This window comes from Carex rostrata, chromosome 7, assembly GCF_964058835.1.
Source record: "Carex rostrata chromosome 7, lpCarRost1.2, whole genome shotgun sequence".
NCBI classification, from domain to species: Eukaryota; Viridiplantae; Streptophyta; class Magnoliopsida; order Poales; family Cyperaceae; genus Carex; species Carex rostrata.
Genome location: NC_135924.1, coordinates 13,539,500 through 13,557,792, shown reverse-complemented (window position 1 = coordinate 13,557,792; position 18,293 = coordinate 13,539,500). Strand labels below are relative to the sequence as shown.

Sequence of the window (18,293 nt, the reverse complement as noted above, 5' to 3'; positions counted from 1 at the left end):
AATCATCTAGAAAGTTGATCCCAAATACTTTAATGCAATGGACGGTATTGGAATGATAGAAAATGAATTGAAAAGTTTGTTGTTTTATTTTATTTTTGAATCTTTACTCTTCTCTATTACTACTTAATAGGTTCATGAGCTTAACGTGATCTTCATATAAAATTGAACTACTCAACATGATCTTCATATAAAACTGTACTTGAAATCAAATTTTATATTTTTAAAATTTTATTTACTATATTTTAGATAGGAAGAAAACCATCCGATCTAAAAAATTTGAAGCATATGGAAGTAGTGACTTGACTTCTTTACCTATTTAAAAAAATAGTAAAAAAATTTAAAATATGTAAAATTTGATTCAGAATTCATTTTCACATGAAGATGATGTTGAATGTTTTCGGATTGATAATTTTGACTTTGAAAACAAAATATAAATTCATACCACAAACTAATCCGTAATTTTTATATGAAGTCATTACCGGAAGACTTTAAAAGTTTATTAGAGTATTTTTGTTGAGGCAGTACAAGGTTTTTTTTTTTTTTTGACTTATTGACGAAAGTTATTCTGTTAATTACTGTGTAGATTTTAATTTGGTACACCCTATCTAATAATTGAAACAACACTTACAATTTTAATTTAAATAAATTTTTTTACATATATATACATGGTTAGATATATACTAGAATATCTTATAATACTCGTTTTTGCATGCCTAACTTAAATGAATAGGCCTGATCTAAATACATTTCTTTTGTAACTCAACTAATTTCTTCACACTGCTTTAAACAATAGACTAATTTTAGAAGTTCATTAGTGACATTAATTGACTATTTATTCTTTCACTTGTACATCCTTTAGAACTAAAATTTATCAGAATTATACTTTAAAGCATAAAGTACAATAATAATTTTCAGGCTTTTAATTGGTATACATAAAATTCCCTCTAAAATTAAAATAAAAAAAGTATAAAATTTGACAAGAAGATATTGCCACTATTATTTCTCAGAATTCGTTAGATCATCGATGCTTAACAATACCAAAAACAGGTTTTCTGATATATACTATGGATAACCCACACCGAAAGTTCGTTGAGTGCATACATTTTCAATTTTTGAACAATAAGGCTGATATAGTTTCAGACCAGAAGAACCCTGATATGAAAGGTAAATTTATGCTGCAATGATGACTGTGCAGGTTTGAAAATTTCTGAATTTTTTTTTTTTTTTGTGAACCGGGCAGAGGCCAGAGGCTGCCAAGTTGATACAGAAAAATAAGACGTCCTTTACAATCAAACCCACTAGCCCGTTAGCAGAGTTTTAACCACAATGCCCCCTCCATTAATATTCTTTATCCCAAAACAGCATAACCCACACTATTTCCATGAAAAATAAAATTATTTCGTTGACGCCAAATCCACCAACACGCACGCACAACAAAATTTCTGAAAATTTTACAGAATTTTCAGGCCTACCTGTGGAAATTGATTATAGTTTCATAATTTTTTAAGGTCTTGTACCAGACTCCACAGGCAACACTAGGTAATTACTGTACAGAGGGGTCAAACCCTTGATTACAAATAATCACAGATACAAGAGTTGAACAAGGAACTCAACAATTCAAACTCAATTTAATTAAATCTCAGAAACTGATACAAATGGTGAAACAAGTCAAACAACCAAGGTTTAGCTACAACCACAAAATTACTCAATAATTCTCTTCATTGAATCCACAGATACATTCCTTAATTATAGACGAAACTAACGCAATAAGAAACAATCATAACAGTCCAGTAAATCTTGCAAATCAATGGTACCGCAACACCTCAGCGGACAGATCAGCAAAAATAGCTGATCTGTCCTAACAGATCTTCAACGGAATGCACCCCATTCTCTCCGGTCGCTCCTTCCAAGGTCTTCTCTGGTTTCGATGATGTGGACCCTACTTCCCAGTGATTAAACTCTTCAGCGAACTCAAACAAGAAATTAAATGAAGAACCAACAAGAAGCACTTCTATTTTTAAATTCCTTCTGACCCGGCGCCTGACCATACTACACGCAGCTTCTTCTTCTGCTTTGTGATAATTGACGTAGTCAAAATATCCTTCGTTCTCGGATCCAATTTGGGATCGTAAAACAGAGTTATTGGCATGTATGATAGTTACCGTACAAATTGGAAACACCGGAAGCACATGCCTAGTATTGTGTTATTATCTGGAAATATGAAATCTAAATAAGGCAATTACAATGACACCTTCCCTCAGAAACTAAGGTCGATTTTAAACTCTGAATATTTTAACAAGATTTAAATAACCACATTTACCTCCAGTCCTACATAGTTTCAATATCAAAAGAAGTATAACATAGATATGTATTTACAAATTACGACCACATTCGGTGCCATCTGAGATTGGGTCAAATTTACAGTCTCACAAAATACAGGTTGTCAGACTTCAACAAGGAACTCTGGTTTATCAGCTGGGTGTTTGGGCCAATTATGACAGCCTTGCAAGGGTATATCCGTAAATAGGGAAGGACAACTCTCTCTCAGATTTAATTCATATGTTGTTTTCATAATTAACGAAATACCCAAGTAGAAACTAATATTTCAGACACTATCATTTTGTTTCCGAACACAAACAAGCTGGAACTGGTATCACCGAATCGTGCACAAAGTAGATTAGGTGTAACTAAAGAAAAAGGAGGACAAAAACAACTAGTATAAGGCATTTCAGTGCTGAGAGGCCAGATGGGCATGATTCAAGAAGTACAGTTTCAATCAGAAAAACCTTTTTCTCGAATACTTATAAATATTTTCGACGAGGAAGATAGTAAAATACGATCTCAGTATTATTTCAATGAAACAGAGAAACTTACACTTATACATAAAAGCACACCCAGGAAATAATATATACTTGAAAAATAAACATCATGCATTCTAAATTTGTACAGCAGAAGTGGTACCTGGTACCGACACTATCTCGGTGTGGCATAGTGGATTACTGGTATAAACTGGTTCTTAAACATTCCAGGAAAGAGTCTTTTCTCACCTCCTTAATTGCAACTTATAATAAATCATTCTCACAATCAAGACAGTTTTTGTACTATGATTGAGAAAATTGTTTCAGTTGAGATGTACCCTTTGTACCATCTAAAATGAATGGTCATGAAAGACTAAACTAACCCATCACCAGGGTCTATTATACTTCTTCTCGTAACCCGACCTGACCAGATTCAACCCAACACCCTCCCAGCTTTGCTTAACCTGAACTGAGCTAATCCAATTGTTATTTAACCTGCACGATATATACTGGCATGGTTATTTAATTTGGAATAGAGAGTACACAAAATAAACCATATGATAATATAATTCTGTGGGAAATCATCAATCTCTGTAAATGAAAAAAAATCAATTTCCAGAAAACAGAACATAAGAATAACCGAACCAGCAATGAAATAATACTGCTCAGAAAACTTTAATTGAGTTAACCACGAATCAAGACAGTGTCTATGAATTCTTCTCACCATCTCCTTAATTTTAAACGAAACCCGAGCACAACTGACATTCTAATTTAGAAATGCTAGATAACATAATCTAGAAACATTTAAAGCATCCACCACTGACATCCTAATTCCTGACAAAATAGGAAACAAAAACCCTAGCTGATCGCCTACGTTTTGCCCAAACCACATCCCTTGTCAGAATATAACCATCTAAGTTGAAGCGAGCAGCAACAGGTTTTGATTCAGTTTCCTCCTGTTTACAGGTACGACCTCTCGTCCAACCAGAGCGGTGGCCCCCAAGTGCTTGTTGTGACCTAAAGATCCGGTGACACGTGTTGCACTCATACTTGACTCTTTTCAAGTCAGGAAGCAAAACATCAGGATCAGACATCTTCCTTTTCTTGGCCGATGGAACGATCTTGTCCTCTTCTGGGGCCTTATCCATCACCTCAATTTTCTCTGTATCCTTAGGCCACATCTCTACGGAAAGAGATTTACTTGCACCTTCTTCAGCTCCATATTCAGGAATGTCAATTTCCAGCAATTCTGATTTCCTTGAACCTGACATCTTGAGCTTTACTAAGGCAAGAGCAACCTCTTTTTCCAATTGTCTAAAATCTGACTTCGTTTTCCTATTGAGATTCCCAGAGAAGTGTCTCCTCATATGGCCACCAAGAGCTGGACCAGTAGGAAATCTTTTTTCGCAAACCTTACATGCGAACTTCACCTCTTCTTTTAGGGATTCCATCATCTCTATCTCTCTCTCTTTCTGTAGCCTGGTTGCAACAAACAAACAAGAAAGAATGCAAGGTCATCATTTGTTTGTTAGTAACAAATCAGAGGAACTAAAACAGAGAAAGAGGAGCAGAGGGGGGCAAAAGATCATACAATTAGCTATAGACTATAGAGGAGATGCGACTCTCGTATAGCAACTTTGGGGGTAGCTAGGGAGACCAGACTCTCCTCATATATATATATATATATATGTCAGAGAGAATGAAAGAGGATCTCTTTCTTTGTTTCTTGAATCCTTGGCGGTGCTTTTTTAATTTTCAAAACAAAGCGCTCTATTTTTAGAGGAGATATCTAATACAAGCCAGACATCCGGTGCATGTTGGTTCGTGGAGCTGAACATATATTGGGTATATGTAGACGCTTTTAATTCTTTATTAATTGTGTTTAGTTCATTTAATTCATTCAACTAAGTTATTTTCATTTAATTACATATATAATTAGTTGATCGCATTGCATGCACCAGGAACGTACTTAGGGGTGTTAATGCAATTTTTATTAAGTACGCAATTTTTTTATATATGTATTTTTTATTTATACAAATAACAATACAAGTTTTTATTATTATAATTAGATTGATTCATAAAATATTTTATATCATTTTTATTAAGTAATATAAGGTAAATTTAATTTATTCAATATTGTATATTGTACAAAAAATAAAGTTGTACAAAATATGTTTAATAATATATATGCATTGGTGTCTAATGTTGTGTATATAAGCATGCGTCCAGATAACTCTATAAGAAAAATTAAATTAACACAACTATAATTATATATATATATTCGAAAAATTAGAAGAAAAAAAAAACTTAAACGAAGTTATGTTATGAGTCTAGCTAGTTTTTCTTATAAGAATTACCATAATAAGATACATGTATTTTGGTTTGAAAGCAAAAGACTTAATTAGGAGAAATCATTTTGAGAGAGTTAAAGGTTTCTTCTATGCTTAAGAAAACTTGTCTAATTTGTAGACTGCCTAATATATCAACTGAACATTAAAAATAATTAACAAATTAATCTTCCATTTTCAATATAAAAACATTCACAAAAAGAAAGTAGCTCTATTTTATAATTAATTCTTTGCACTTGATAAAGCTATTGACAATGTTGTTTTGACTTTATATAGCTATTGACAATCGTAACACATGAAGGTAGTTGTTGAACTTGGCAGTTAACCGAGATACAGCTTCATGCATACGTGAAAGTGGTTATCGAACCTCGCTCTGATACCACTTGACGCAAAGCAGTCCTATAACGATCTTGTCCGTTAAGCTCATGAACCTATTAAGTAGTAATAGAGAAGAGTAAAGATTCAAAAATAAAATAAAACAACAAACTTTTCAATTCAGTTTCTATCATTCCAATACCGTCCATTGCATTAAAGTATTTGGGATCAACTTTCTAGATGATTATATAACTCCTTGATCGATCTGAATTTGCTGTGGCCGTTTCCGACTAAATCTGAAATGGATATTTCTTCGATACACACCGCGTCAGTATGCTATATAAGTCAAAACAACATTGTCCATAGCTTTATCAAGAACAAGAAATTAATTAGAAAATAGAGCTACTTTGCTTTTTGTGAACGTTTTTTATATTGAAAATGGAAATTTAATTTGTTAATTATTTTAATGTTCAATTGACATATTAGGCATCCGACAAATTAGACAAGTTTTTTTTAGCATAGAAGACACTCTCTCGAACTAATTTCTCATAATTAAGTCTTTTGCTTTCAAAACAAAATACAGGTATCCCTTATTATTGTAATTCTTATCAGAAAAACTTGCCAGACTTAGAACAGGACTTTGTTTAAAATTGTTTTTATTTATAATTTTTCAAATATATATATGAACTGAAAAAAACATATACTCCATTAGAAAGGGGAATTTGAAATTCTTATCCATAAATCAATAAGTTCAAGTTTTGTATGAAAATATAATTATAGTTATGTTAATTTAATTTTTCTTATACAATTATCTGGACGCATGCTTATATACACAACATTAGATGGCAATGCATATTATTAAACATAAATTTGTACAACTTTATTTTTTGTACAATATAAAATATTGAATAAATAAATTTTACATTATATTACTTAATAAAAATTATATAAAATATTTTAGAAATGAATCTAATTATAATACCTGTAAGTACATTCCTGATGCAATGCGAGCAACTAATGGGTTCCGTTATAAATTCACCACCAATTGTATTGTCGACCTCAAATGGAAATAATTTGTTAAATGAATTAAATGAACTAAACACAATAAAGCATTATATCTCTCCTCCTTTGTGAGCGTATGTTATACCCCAAAGTTTGGATTGTCTGTGGCGGGGGAAAAGTTTCTGGCCAGGAGCCGAGCTACCAAATAAATTTATGGGTCCCATGTGTCACTCAGCTCCACTAACCAATATACACCGGATGTCTGGCTTGTATTCAATCTCCTCCAAAAATAGAGCGCTTAGTTTTGAAAATTAGAAAAGCACCGCCAAGGAATCAAGAAATAAAGATTGTTATTTAACCGAGCTCTTCTTTCATTCTCTCTGATATCCTCTGCTTCACCTCATTTCCCCACAAGTTGCTATACGAGAGTACGTCTGATATCCTCTATAGCTAATTGTATGATCTTTTGCCCCCCTCTGCTCTGTCTCTTCAGATAATCTTTCTCTGTTTTAATTCCTCTGATTTATAACTAACAAACAAATGATGACCTTGCATCATTTCTTGTTTGTTTGTTGCAACCAGGCTACAGAATATGGAATCCCTAAAAGAAGATCAAATGAAGTTCGCATGTAAGGTTTGCGAAAAAAGTTTTACTAGTGGTCCAGCTCTTGGTGGCCATATGAGGAGACACTTCTCTGGGAATCTCAATAGGAAAACGAAGTCAGATCTTGGAAAGTTGGAAAAAGAGGTTGCACTTGCCTTAGTAAAACTGAAGATGTCGGGTTCAAGGAAATCAGAATTGCTGGCAATTGACATTCCTGAATCTGGAGCTGAAGAAGGTGCAAGTAAATCTCTTTCCGTAGAGATGTGGCCTAAGGATACAGAGAAAATTGAGGTGATGGATAACGCCCCAGAAGAGAACAAGATCGTTCCATCAGCCAAGAAAAGGAAGATGTCTGATCCTGATGTTTTGCTTCCTGACTTGAAAAGAGTCAAGTATGAGTGCAACACGTGTCACAGGATCTTTAGGTCACAACAAGCACTTGGGGGCCACCGCTCTGGTTGGACGAGAGGCCGTTCCTGTAAACAGGAGGAAACTGAATCAAAACCTGTTGCTGCTCGCTTCAACTTAGATGGTTATATTCTGACAAGGGATGTGGTTTGGGCAAAACATAGGCGATCAGCTAGGGTTTTTGTTTCCTATTTTGTCAGGAATTAGGATGTCAGTGGTGGGTGCTTTGAATGATTCTAGATTATGCTATCTAACATTGTCTAAATTAGAATGTCAGTTGTGCTCGGGTTTCGTTTAAAATTAAGGAGATGGTGAGAAGAATTCACAGACATTGTCTTGATACGTGGTTAACTCAATTAAAGTTTTCTGAGCAGTATTATTTCACTGCTTGTTTGATTATTCTCATCTTCTATTATATGATTTTTCATTTACAGTTACAGAGAATGATCAATTATCATATGGTTTATTTTGTGTACTCTCTATTCCAAATTAATTAAGATGTTAGATAACCATGCCAGTATATATCGTGCAGGTTAAATAACAATTGGATTAGCTCAGTTCAGGTTAAGTAAAGCTGGGAGGGTGTTAGGTTGAATCTGGTCGGGTCGGGTTTGGAGAAGAAGTATAATCGGCCCTGGTGATGGGTTAGTTTAGTCTTTCATGACCATTCATTTTAGATGGTACAAAGGGTACGTCTCAACTGAAACAATTTTCTCAATCACAGCACAAAAACAGTCTTGATTGTGAGAATGATGTCTTCTAAGTTGCAATTAAGGAGGTGCGAAAAGAATCTTTGCTGGAATGTTTAAGAACCAGTTTATACCAGTAATCCAATATTCCACACCGAGACAGTGTCGGTACCAGGTACCACTTCTGCTGTACAAAATTAGAATGCATGATGTTTATTTTTCCAGTATATATTATTTTCTGGGTGTGCTTTTATGTATAAGTGTAGGTTTCTCTGTTTCATTGAAATAATACTGAGATCATATTTTACTATCTTCCTCGTCGAAAATATTTGTAAGTATTCGAGAAAAGGTTTTTCTGATTCAAACTGTACTTCTTGAATCATGCCCATCTGTCCTTTCAGCACTGAAAAGCCTTTTACCAGTTGTTTTTGTCCTCCTTTTCTTACACCTAATGTACGTTTTGCACGATCCGGTGGTACCAGTTCCTCCAGTATGCTTGTGTTCACAAACAAACTGACAAGGTCTGAAATATTAGTTTCTACTTGGGTATTTCCATAATTATGAAAAAAAGCATATGAATTTTAATCTGAGAGAGTTGTCTTTCCCTATGTACAAATATGCCCTCGCAAGGCAATCACAGTTGGCAGTTGGCACAAACACCCAGCTGACAAACCAGAGTCCAGTGCTGAAGTCTGACAACCTGTATTTTTCGAAACCATAAATTTTTGAAACCATAATCAATTTCCTCGGGTAGGCCTGAAAATTGTCAGCAACTAGTCCTCCTTTTTCTTTAGTTACACCTAATGCACTTTCTGCACAATACGGTGATACCAGTTCCAGCGTGTTTGTGTTCGGAAACAAAATGACAGGGTGTGAAATACTAGTTTCTACTTGTGTATTTCGATAATTATGAAAATAGCATATGAATTTAATCTGAGAGAGTTGTCCTTCCCTATTTATGAATATGCCCTCGCAAGGCTGTCACAATTGGCCTAAACACCTAGCTGATAAGCCAGAGTTCAGTGTTGAAGTCTGACAACCTGATTTTTTGTGAGACCCTAAATTTGACCCAATCTCAGATGGCACCGATTGTGGTCGTAAAGACTTGTCTTGTATATATTATACTTCTTTTGATATTGAAACTATGTAGGACTGGAGGTAAATGTGGTTATTTAAATCTTCTTAAAATATTCACAGTTTAAAATCGACCTTAGTTGCTGAGGGAAGGTATTGTAATTGCCTTATTTAGATTTCATATTTCTAGATAATAACACAATACTAGGCATGTGCTTCTGGTGTTTACAATTTGTACGGTAATTAGCATACATGCCAATAAGTCTGTGTTACGATCCCAAATTGATTCCGAGAACGAAGGATATTTTGACTACGTCAATTATCGCGAAGAAGAAGAAGAAGCTGCGGGTAGTACGGTCAGGTGCTGGGTCAGAAGGAATTTAAAAATAGAAGTGCTGCAGGTTGGGTCTTCATTTAATTTCTGGTCTGAGTTCGCTGAAGAGTTTAATCACTGGGAAGTTGGGTCCGCATCATCAGAACCAGAGAATGGGGCGCATTCTGTCGAAGATCTGTTAAGACAGTCAGCTATTTCTGCTGATCTGTGCGCTGAGGTGTTGCGGTACCATTGATTTGCAATATTTACTGGACTGTTTTGATTTAATTTCTTGTTGTGTTTGTTTAGTCTGTAATTAAGGAATGTGTTTTGTGGTTCCAGCTAAACCTTGGTTGTTTCCCCATTTGTATTAATTAGTTTCTGAGATTTTAATTAAATTGAGTTTGAATTGTTGGGTTCCTTGTTCAATTCTCTCATCCTGTGATTGATTGTGATCAGTGGGGTGACCTTAAAATTTGTGAAATTATAATTAAATTTCCACGGGTAGGCCTGAAAATTGTCAGTAACTGGTTCTTTGGTTACGTTTCTTAATTGGTTTCTTTTTACTTCTTGTTTCTTAATTTCCTTTTTTTTTGTTGATACGTGGGACGTGTAGTACGATTGCAAAAGGAATTATTTTATTGTAATATTTTTGCCATTTTCAAACTTGAAGCCTGATGTAGAGTCAAAATATTAGTGAAACACATTAAATAATTTTTTTTGGTAATTCTGGTAATTGGTGCTCATAAGCTAGTACTTTAATTTTACCAGTGGTTCGCTCGGGTGAGGCTTTAGCCAAAGTTTGACTCTTTAACATTATACCTAATTGGTAATTGGTGCTTGTACTTCAATATTGTACCTTTTTTTTTTTAAAAATAAATTTCTATTGGACACTAGTGTCAAATTCATGTACAATATGCACACGGCATGACTCTAGAAATCTCTGTGCTCTATAGAATTTATTAAATTATACATTCGCATTTGAATCTAATAGGATTCAAATTTGAAATTTGTTAAAAATTTGATTTACAATCAATATGTTAAATATTATTTGATCTATTTCTGAAGCTATATATCATATGTGCTGAATAATTTAATAAAAAGTTTATTTATGAATTATTTCAATTGCAATAATTGTTCTTAATTATACTTTCATAATACAAATTAATTATGTTTGGGCCCAACTCCATTATAGATTCGTTCAACAAGTTGAATTAATTATGTTTGGGCCCAACTCTATTATAGGTTCGTTCAATAACAACTTATTAATGATTTGGCCCATTTTTTACGGGCCGTCTTGCCTGATCAGCAGCCGTACGGCCCATCATCCAAGTCTATATAGCAGCTATATTACAGCCACCAATTTTGACTCCTGTAATTGGATCATATGAACATATATTGGAAGTATTAAAAAAAGAAACATTACGTACATACATATTTTTTGTATAATGCATAAAGAATCTACTCTTAATATATATTTTGTTGTCTTTAATGATTATTGACTTCTGAACTAGGAGATAGGAAATTATCTATTTGGTTAGAAAAAAAAAAAAGGGTTAATTCACAAATCTTCATTGATATTAATTGGTTGGTCAAAAAAGGTACAAATTTAACCTAAAAATATATATTAAATTTTCTGCAATGAATCAAGGTTAATCCACAATCGTCAAACAATATTTCTGATTGTTTAATTCAATAATGGAATGGACTTCCGAAAAAACATATACTATGTTTACGTTCTTTAATTTCTCCGTTTTACAAACTTCCGAAAAAGCGTAAAGTATCAAATGATATATATTATGTGCTTTGTAAAACACCTTAATTACCACCTTAGGCTTAGCCCATTCCTTTAATAATTAATTTGTATATATTAAATAGGGTTTGACTGAGAAATAACGTCCCTTATCTCCGCAACGAATTCACATCCCCTCAGGTTACCGGACTGAGTACAATTGAATCAGACGGTTCAAAATTGTTCTATTTAACTTGGCACGAATCTCAAAGTACAAATAATCCTGCCCTTTTATGTCATCCCGAATCCCGACCGCCTGAGAGTAAATCTGAGCCGTCCGTTTCAAATGTGTTGAGTCAGGTACCTTGGAGGTTACGGATCGCTCGGCAACTACCTTTGATTATTCGTCAATGCCAGATCCCCTGTTCATTTTCCAAAATAAAATATTCATTTTCCCAACTGATTACTTATCAATTGACTTGGCCATCACACAGGAACTTGGCAACCACGCATACTGAAATACATAAATACTTGACAACTAAATTCCATCTTCCAAAATCAACCATCCATCATCTAGCTACCTACTTCTTCTCTTTAGCAATGCGGCGCGAGGGCCGGCAGCACGGGTACGTCTGTACCCACGTCGTCCTATCAGAGCCTTGTGTAGATATCGATGCGTCGGCAGATGATCAGACAAGAATCATGAAGAATAATAAACTGATCAGCATCCCAGTTGCCGGACAGTTCTCGAAGGTGTCGAGGAAACCGACCAACCACTCAAAATTCACCGGAAAATGCTGCAAGCAGATGTGCGTATCCTGCCGCGAGGTGCCGGCCTTGAAGTCGAAAAACAAGTCCAAGGGAAGGCGTAAATTCAGATTTATTATGGACGATGAAGGGGAAATTTAATTAATTAAGGTTTCAAAAATGTTCTTTAATTAGTTTTGCCTTTCAGTTGTCAATTAAATTCCAAGATTACAGATCATGTTTTGTTTAGTAATTAAACTTACTTCAATTGCATTCTGCTTAATTGAGAAGCTTAATTTGACTTGTAATATTTATAGTCAGAATTAATTCTTTATCTGAATTTCAAATTCACCATCTTTTTCTATTCTATGTTATCTTTTGTCTCTAAATCAAATTTTGATCTTATACCTAAAGTATTAAGATTACTTTATTGATTATATGCTTGAATGTGAGTACCTCTTGTACTTGTTGTTTATTTCCTATGAAATTTTGCCAAGTGATGTTTTTTTTTTTTGATTAAAAGCCAAGTGATGTTTTGGTTTAGTACTTAATGTATAAATATTATTTACTATTTTTTTAAAATTGTAAAAGTATATTAAAAAAAAAGTGAAATAGATACTAAATAGTTTTAAAATAATTGTGTTTGATAATTGTGAAGTAAGCAGAGGAAATTGTATTGAATAAGAAGATCAAATTATCCCCGTACATTAATTATTATATTAGAATGTAGAGTAATTAGAATTAGTAATAAAATTTAAGAAAAAAAATATAACATGCTAAATTCTGAACCTACTTAAAAGTTAATAAAAGATTCATAATTTTTGAAGTATTTTATTTATGAATTAAAATAGATAATTTTATTTTGTAGAGATCGTATATTGTCATATGATTAGGTTTATTCTATTTTCAATTTGTGTTCTTTTATGGTCTAAGGTAGCAGTTAGATGCTTAGATTGAATATAATTTGAAGAATTATCAGTATGGCATCAATCTGATACGATACGAAATCAAAGTCACAGCGTGTTAATCATGATACGATACGATACGGCTCGTTTGTTTCACTCTAGTTACTGTCTTACTGGGGTAAAGAGCTCTACTTTAGCCAGCACAAGCACTGTGCTGCCTGTATTACATCATAGCCATCCAACATTAATGGACGGTTTAAATAGGATAGGGAACCAAAAAAAATAATAATCAGACGGTACTTGTTAATTCCAATCAGACAATTAGTGGGACTGTAGAAGACTCGCCTCAACTGGTGCTTCTCTGTCGCCTAACAACTATAAGCTCGAAGAATGCCCGACTAACTCTCACTCCATAACCAATCAATGAACGCTCCGCCACCTCTACCGCCGACGCCGACGCCGACACCTAATTCGACCCCCTCTCTCTCCTCGCCGCGTCTCCAATCCCATCTCTCATTTAACCTCCTACCTCATGCCACCCCATCTCCATCTCCTTCTCCTTCCCCTCCCCTCCCATTGACTCGGATCAAGCTCTCCGATATCACTCCTTATGAAGGAGCATGTTATTCGGATTATCAAAAAGCAGTGGATGCTCTCTCTTCATCACTCACGAGGCACAATGCGGCGGTGATCGAGCTCGTTAGCACTGGAGAGGATGTGGCGGTGATGCGGTGTGCACTGGAATCGGTACGAATGTTTTTCAAGGCTAAGGAACAGGGCTTGATGACGGGAGGAGAGAAGCGGAGCCGAGGGGTTTATATTTACCGCGCTGGGAGGTACTTGTGTGTTCAAATTCGATCTATGAATTGATGATTTGGAATGATTCAGTTTAACCTTCTTACTAGTCGTTTATTGAATGCCTTATGAGTGAATTTTGTCTGGCTTTTATGTTAATATTAAGATGATTCAAGGATATATAATACATGTTACAGTATATTCAAAGCCAAACTCTAATTGGACCAAAAAAATTTGAATGTCTAATTTGAATATTTCAAAATTGGGTATATTGTGTCCGAAATAGGTTGACTTTCCGGTTTTGGCAATGATAAGATGCTGCTTACTGAAAAATCACTTATCCAGATATTATCTTGTATAGATGGTTAAATTTAGATAATACATCTTCGACTATTTTCCTTTGTTATTATCATTAGATCTTTAGAGGATGGAGATATTTATCCTCCTTGTATGAGTGAGGTTTTTAGACATTTGGGTAAAGCAGCCCGCATTGCACTTTCTGCCATTGCTCGCCATCTTCGACTCCGTACTGAGTAAGAATTTCAATTTCTATTAATTTTTTTTGAAATGTCAGCTTTTGATTTTATAGTTGTGATATAGGATAGTCAGTTTGTAGCAGCATTGGAATATCAGAAATGTTCTATCAAAAGAATGACAGAAAATAGGTGGATATAGATCAAAGTGCATTTTTTTTTTTTCCTTTTGTTATCTAGCTCAATTAAGCAGCTAAATGACAAACTAGTTAAAAAGTAATTAACCGTGACAAAATATCAATCAGGAACAATTACCATTACTCGAACTATACTTGGAGGCTGAATCAATAATTTACCTTATTATATCTCTTATTTCCACTTTTGATGCTTCTGTCAGTGCATTTAGTGATTTGCTTGATGACACCCCATTGTCTCCTAATGAGGTCTCGTCGTCACGCCTGGTTGCATCATTTTCCAACTGTGCAGTGCCAAACGGGAAAATGCCTGACAGATGTACTATTGATGAAATTGAGAAGGGTTTTGTGACATTAATTGTCTCAGATCACCCTGGTATTCAGGTAATATTTGTTGGCATTTGTAATATTTTAGATAAATTGTCTATATTTAGTATTGTAATCTTCCCACAACCTTCACATGGTGGATAGCAAGTAGGCCATATGTTAGGAAAAAGGAAGGCAAAAGGGCTTAAATCAAATGTACTTGCTAATCAAACCTAGTTATTTCTGACTTTCTTTAATATGTGGTGGATGTATTCCTAAAATTATTTTGATTAGCTATTTCTCTGATAGGTCTGTGATCCAAATGGTCATTGGTACTTAGCAGATGCTGATGTGGGACCTGGAAACATGCTGTTACTTACTGGAAAGGCACTCAGCCATTGTACCGCTGGTCTAAGACCAGCTCCCTTGTACCGCACTTCTACGGGTGACAGTTGTAGTAGCTCAAGTACCATTTCAAGGTAGAACTTTAGAACTTTCTTCAAGTTTTGATTTAGCTTTAGAAATGTCAGTTCCTGGTATTGGCTTGATGATACTGTAGTGAGGTCCTTATTAGTATGGTAAGAGAAAGATCAAACAATTGTTAGATTAAGCTTGTGTCAAGTTTGCCTAGGCTAGTTAAATAAAATTCTAAAAGCAAAAAGACCAGTCGAAAGAGCCAGTAGGGACAAGAATTTAGTGGTGCTGGTATTGTTGCAATTAAACCCTTAATCCTTAATTTATTATGTACCTTTACATCATATGTTGCTTCTACCAATTTGAACTTTGAATCCAAGGACCTTGTCAACATTGGTGTTTGTATGCAACTATGCATAGCTGGATCTATTTGGGACTTAGGTACATAATTCGTGAACTATACCTAATTTTGGCAGGGCATCGCTCATGTTTAAGCTCATGCCAAAATCCAATGCTGTACTAGACTGTTCTAGAATAATTTCAGTCGGCCATTGCATTCCCCAGAGTTATCAGCCAATATCTGCTAGTCAACTTACAGATGAATTGTTAGCAGAGGATGACATGGTTACAAACCAGCCTGAAAAAACACCTGTAAGATGAATTTCTTTTATGATTTACCAGCTGTTACTTTGCGTATCATCATTTTGTTTGAAATCGCATCTTCTATTTCAATATTGGGTGGCAGGAAAGTCACACAAATCTCCCAAGAGAACCATCGTTGCTTAGTGTACTCTCGGATTCTTCATCGTAAGTTCATTATTTTTCTCATTGTTAACTGTGTTAGTTTGTGAAAACACAATTATCGACTGGTTAGTTTCATCCAATTAACCATTATGAAGCTTCTATTAGCCAAAATTTGTAATTGTTCCCAACTCAGCCTTAACTTGATTTGTGCAGTTTACTGTTGAACAACAACCTAACTAAGGAAAGATTTTAAAGATATAATGGCTTTCAATGTTGTTAAATAGCATGGTACAATGCTGTCCTGTTTTTTAATGTTGTGGAGTGGCTGTACAACTTTGAATCTGAGATGACAATTATTGAGAAGCCTTAGATCTATTTGACTATACTATTTGTTTCCCATATTTTGCCCCTTTGATGTAGTGCTTTGTTAATTTTTTGCCATTTTTACTATTTTTGTAGTGGTGCATTCCTTGAAGATGCCATGGTTGTCTCCTGTGGACATTCTTTCGGGGGTCAAACACTAAAGAAAGTTATTGAAATGGTATATACTCCAAAATTATTACTAAAGCTTGATTTAAGTATTAAATGTATGTTGTTATAAAAGAAGTTTCAGATATTTACTATGGTGTTCACTTGGTAATTTATATGTTTTTATTTTGCAATTCAGGCTAAATGTGCAATTTGCAATGCAGAAATAGAACCTGAATCTCTCATTCCTAACATTGGTAAGTCTTGTCGGTTATAAAGTAGCTTCTACTTTGAATAATCTTTTTACTAAATAAGTCGTTTCTTATGAAGCTCTGAGAGCAGCAGCAACAGTTGTAAAGGTTGAGAATGGAATGCGACTAGACCACATTGCCAATTTAAGAAAGCGTAGGAGAGAGGAAGGAGAACAAATAAATGCAATGAGGCACTTTAGCAAAGTACATTACTTTTTGTATACAATTCTCTGTAAATTTTATAATTTGGTAATTTTCTTTTATAATTGTTCTACAATTTTTCAGGACAATAGCGAGACATCTGCTGATTTAAGTGGCTTTCAGTTCTTTCAAGGAGCTCACTTTCCTTTTTCGGTAAATGAGAAAGTTTTGATCAAGGTAACAAATATCTCATAATTTGCTGTGAGTCTGGTACTGTGTGCCCAGACTTAAATCTGCCCTTTTGTTAATTTTGTGTTTTGCTTGCTTGGAATTTTATGAATGAATTAGGGATTAACTTGGTTAGATCTAAATACTGACTAAGAAATGTAATTTATGGTGGTATCTGCTGCATCCAACATTTCTCACGAGTCTAACACCAACATTGAATTATTTGCAAGGACAGGACTGTTTGACTAGTTCGATGGAGAAAGCTCCTTTCTTTTTGTCTTCTTGTCTCGAGTCCTAGCAAATTTTTTTTAATATAAAAGCCCAAATTGAACTAAGAATGAAGCCAAGCTTGTTTTGGTTTTGACTCCCAAGGTTTTAAAATCAAGCCATTAATATCTATATGTTGGTTGCAAGGCTGAAAATCAATTTAGTGGATAACTTGATATGAAACTTTTTTGGTACTTCGTCGATTTATTTTTAAGTTAATTCTCAATTCAGTTGGTGTTGGAAACTTAAATAGCAATCCATTTGTGGAAGAAGGGAGAAAATTACCATAAAGAAACATTTTCAGGGTAACAGGAGGACACCAGAGAAGTTTGTAGGAAGGGAAGCCATTATTACATCGCAGTGCTTAAATGGCTGGTAATTATTCTCTCGCTCCCGACTAATTTTTAAAAAGATGAAGGAATTCCAATCATATTCAATCTGTAACAATTTAATTGTTCTTATCAATCACCTTGTTTGGTACCAGCCAATTAATTTTCTGGGAAGGTTATTATACTTAGAGGTTACAGCTAATATATTGCTCGAACATTAGGCCAATATTGATAGCATTTTTAAGTGTACAGGTTTCTTCTAAAGATTCTTGACACTGGAGAAAGTGTACGCCTCCAGTACCGGTCTCTTAAGAAGCTCTCCAGTTCCCAAGCCAGTAATGAAATGGGTAGGCACCACACATGTTGACACTTGTATTCTTTGACCTGATTTCTGTTTGCATCTACTGGATTGTATATTGGTTTTGTTTTCAGAACATATAGCTTGATTGTGTGTTACTTTCATATGATGCAAGCAAAGTGAAGTGATAGATTAAGTTATATAGATGCTATATAATCCTGTAAATATCCACGATTCATGTTAAAAAATATGCAATTTTACACTAGAGAGTTCCGTTTTTTTTTTTTAGTTTTAGTTTTCACTCTTCAAATTACAGGATTTGTTCTAAGTGGAAAAAAAGAAGAGAACAAATTATGTACGGAATGATTTTGGAGCGATTTTTTGCGGATGAGTAAAATCATTGTTCATTCTTTTTTTTCCTAATTTTGCCAAAATATATATATGTTTCCA

General features: G+C 34.4%; 3 protein-coding genes across 3 annotated transcripts; 2 read left to right on the top strand and 1 right to left on the bottom strand.

Annotated features, from left to right (window-relative positions):
• Positions 1-3,625: 3,625 nt before the first annotated feature.
• On the bottom strand, positions 3,626-4,252 carry LOC144557184 (zinc finger protein ZAT9-like). Its single transcript, XM_078305714.1, has one exon. The coding sequence runs from the start codon at positions 4,250-4,252 to the stop codon at positions 3,626-3,628; it is 627 nt and encodes a 208-aa protein (XP_078161840.1).
• Positions 4,253-7,055: 2,803 nt separating this feature from the next.
• LOC144557183 (zinc finger protein ZAT9-like) lies at positions 7,056-7,682 on the top strand. The gene has a single exon (XM_078305713.1). The coding sequence runs from the start codon at positions 7,056-7,058 to the stop codon at positions 7,680-7,682; it is 627 nt and encodes a 208-aa protein (XP_078161839.1).
• Positions 7,683-13,315: 5,633 nt separating this feature from the next.
• On the top strand, positions 13,316-18,102 carry LOC144556858 (RING/U-box superfamily protein). The gene is made up of 12 exons (XM_078305334.1): positions 13,316-13,771; positions 14,147-14,263; positions 14,601-14,781; positions 15,013-15,182; positions 15,594-15,768; positions 15,863-15,924; positions 16,321-16,402; positions 16,529-16,586; positions 16,660-16,784; positions 16,866-16,958; positions 17,521-17,591; positions 17,798-18,102. The coding sequence occupies exons 1-12, from the start codon at positions 13,359-13,361 to the stop codon at positions 17,910-17,912; spliced, it is 1,662 nt and encodes a 553-aa protein (XP_078161460.1). The 5' UTR covers positions 13,316-13,358; the 3' UTR covers positions 17,913-18,102.
• The last annotated feature ends 191 nt before the right edge of the window (positions 18,103-18,293 follow it).

Coding starts and splice junctions, on each gene's coding strand:
- LOC144557184 (XM_078305714.1), bottom strand. CDS start 4,252: ATGATGGAATCCCTAAAAGAAGAGGTGAAGTTCGCATGTAAGGTTTGC.
- LOC144556858 (XM_078305334.1), top strand. CDS start 13,359: ATGAACGCTCCGCCACCTCTACCGCCGACGCCGACGCCGACACCTAAT. Junction 14,782..15,012: donor CAGATCACCCTGGTATTCAG/GTAATATTTGTT, acceptor TTTCTCTGATAG/GTCTGTGATCCAAATGGTCA. Junction 17,592..17,797: donor TCGCAGTGCTTAAATGGCTG/GTAATTATTCTC, acceptor TTAAGTGTACAG/GTTTCTTCTAAAGATTCTTG.
- LOC144557183 (XM_078305713.1), top strand. CDS start 7,056: ATGGAATCCCTAAAAGAAGATCAAATGAAGTTCGCATGTAAGGTTTGC.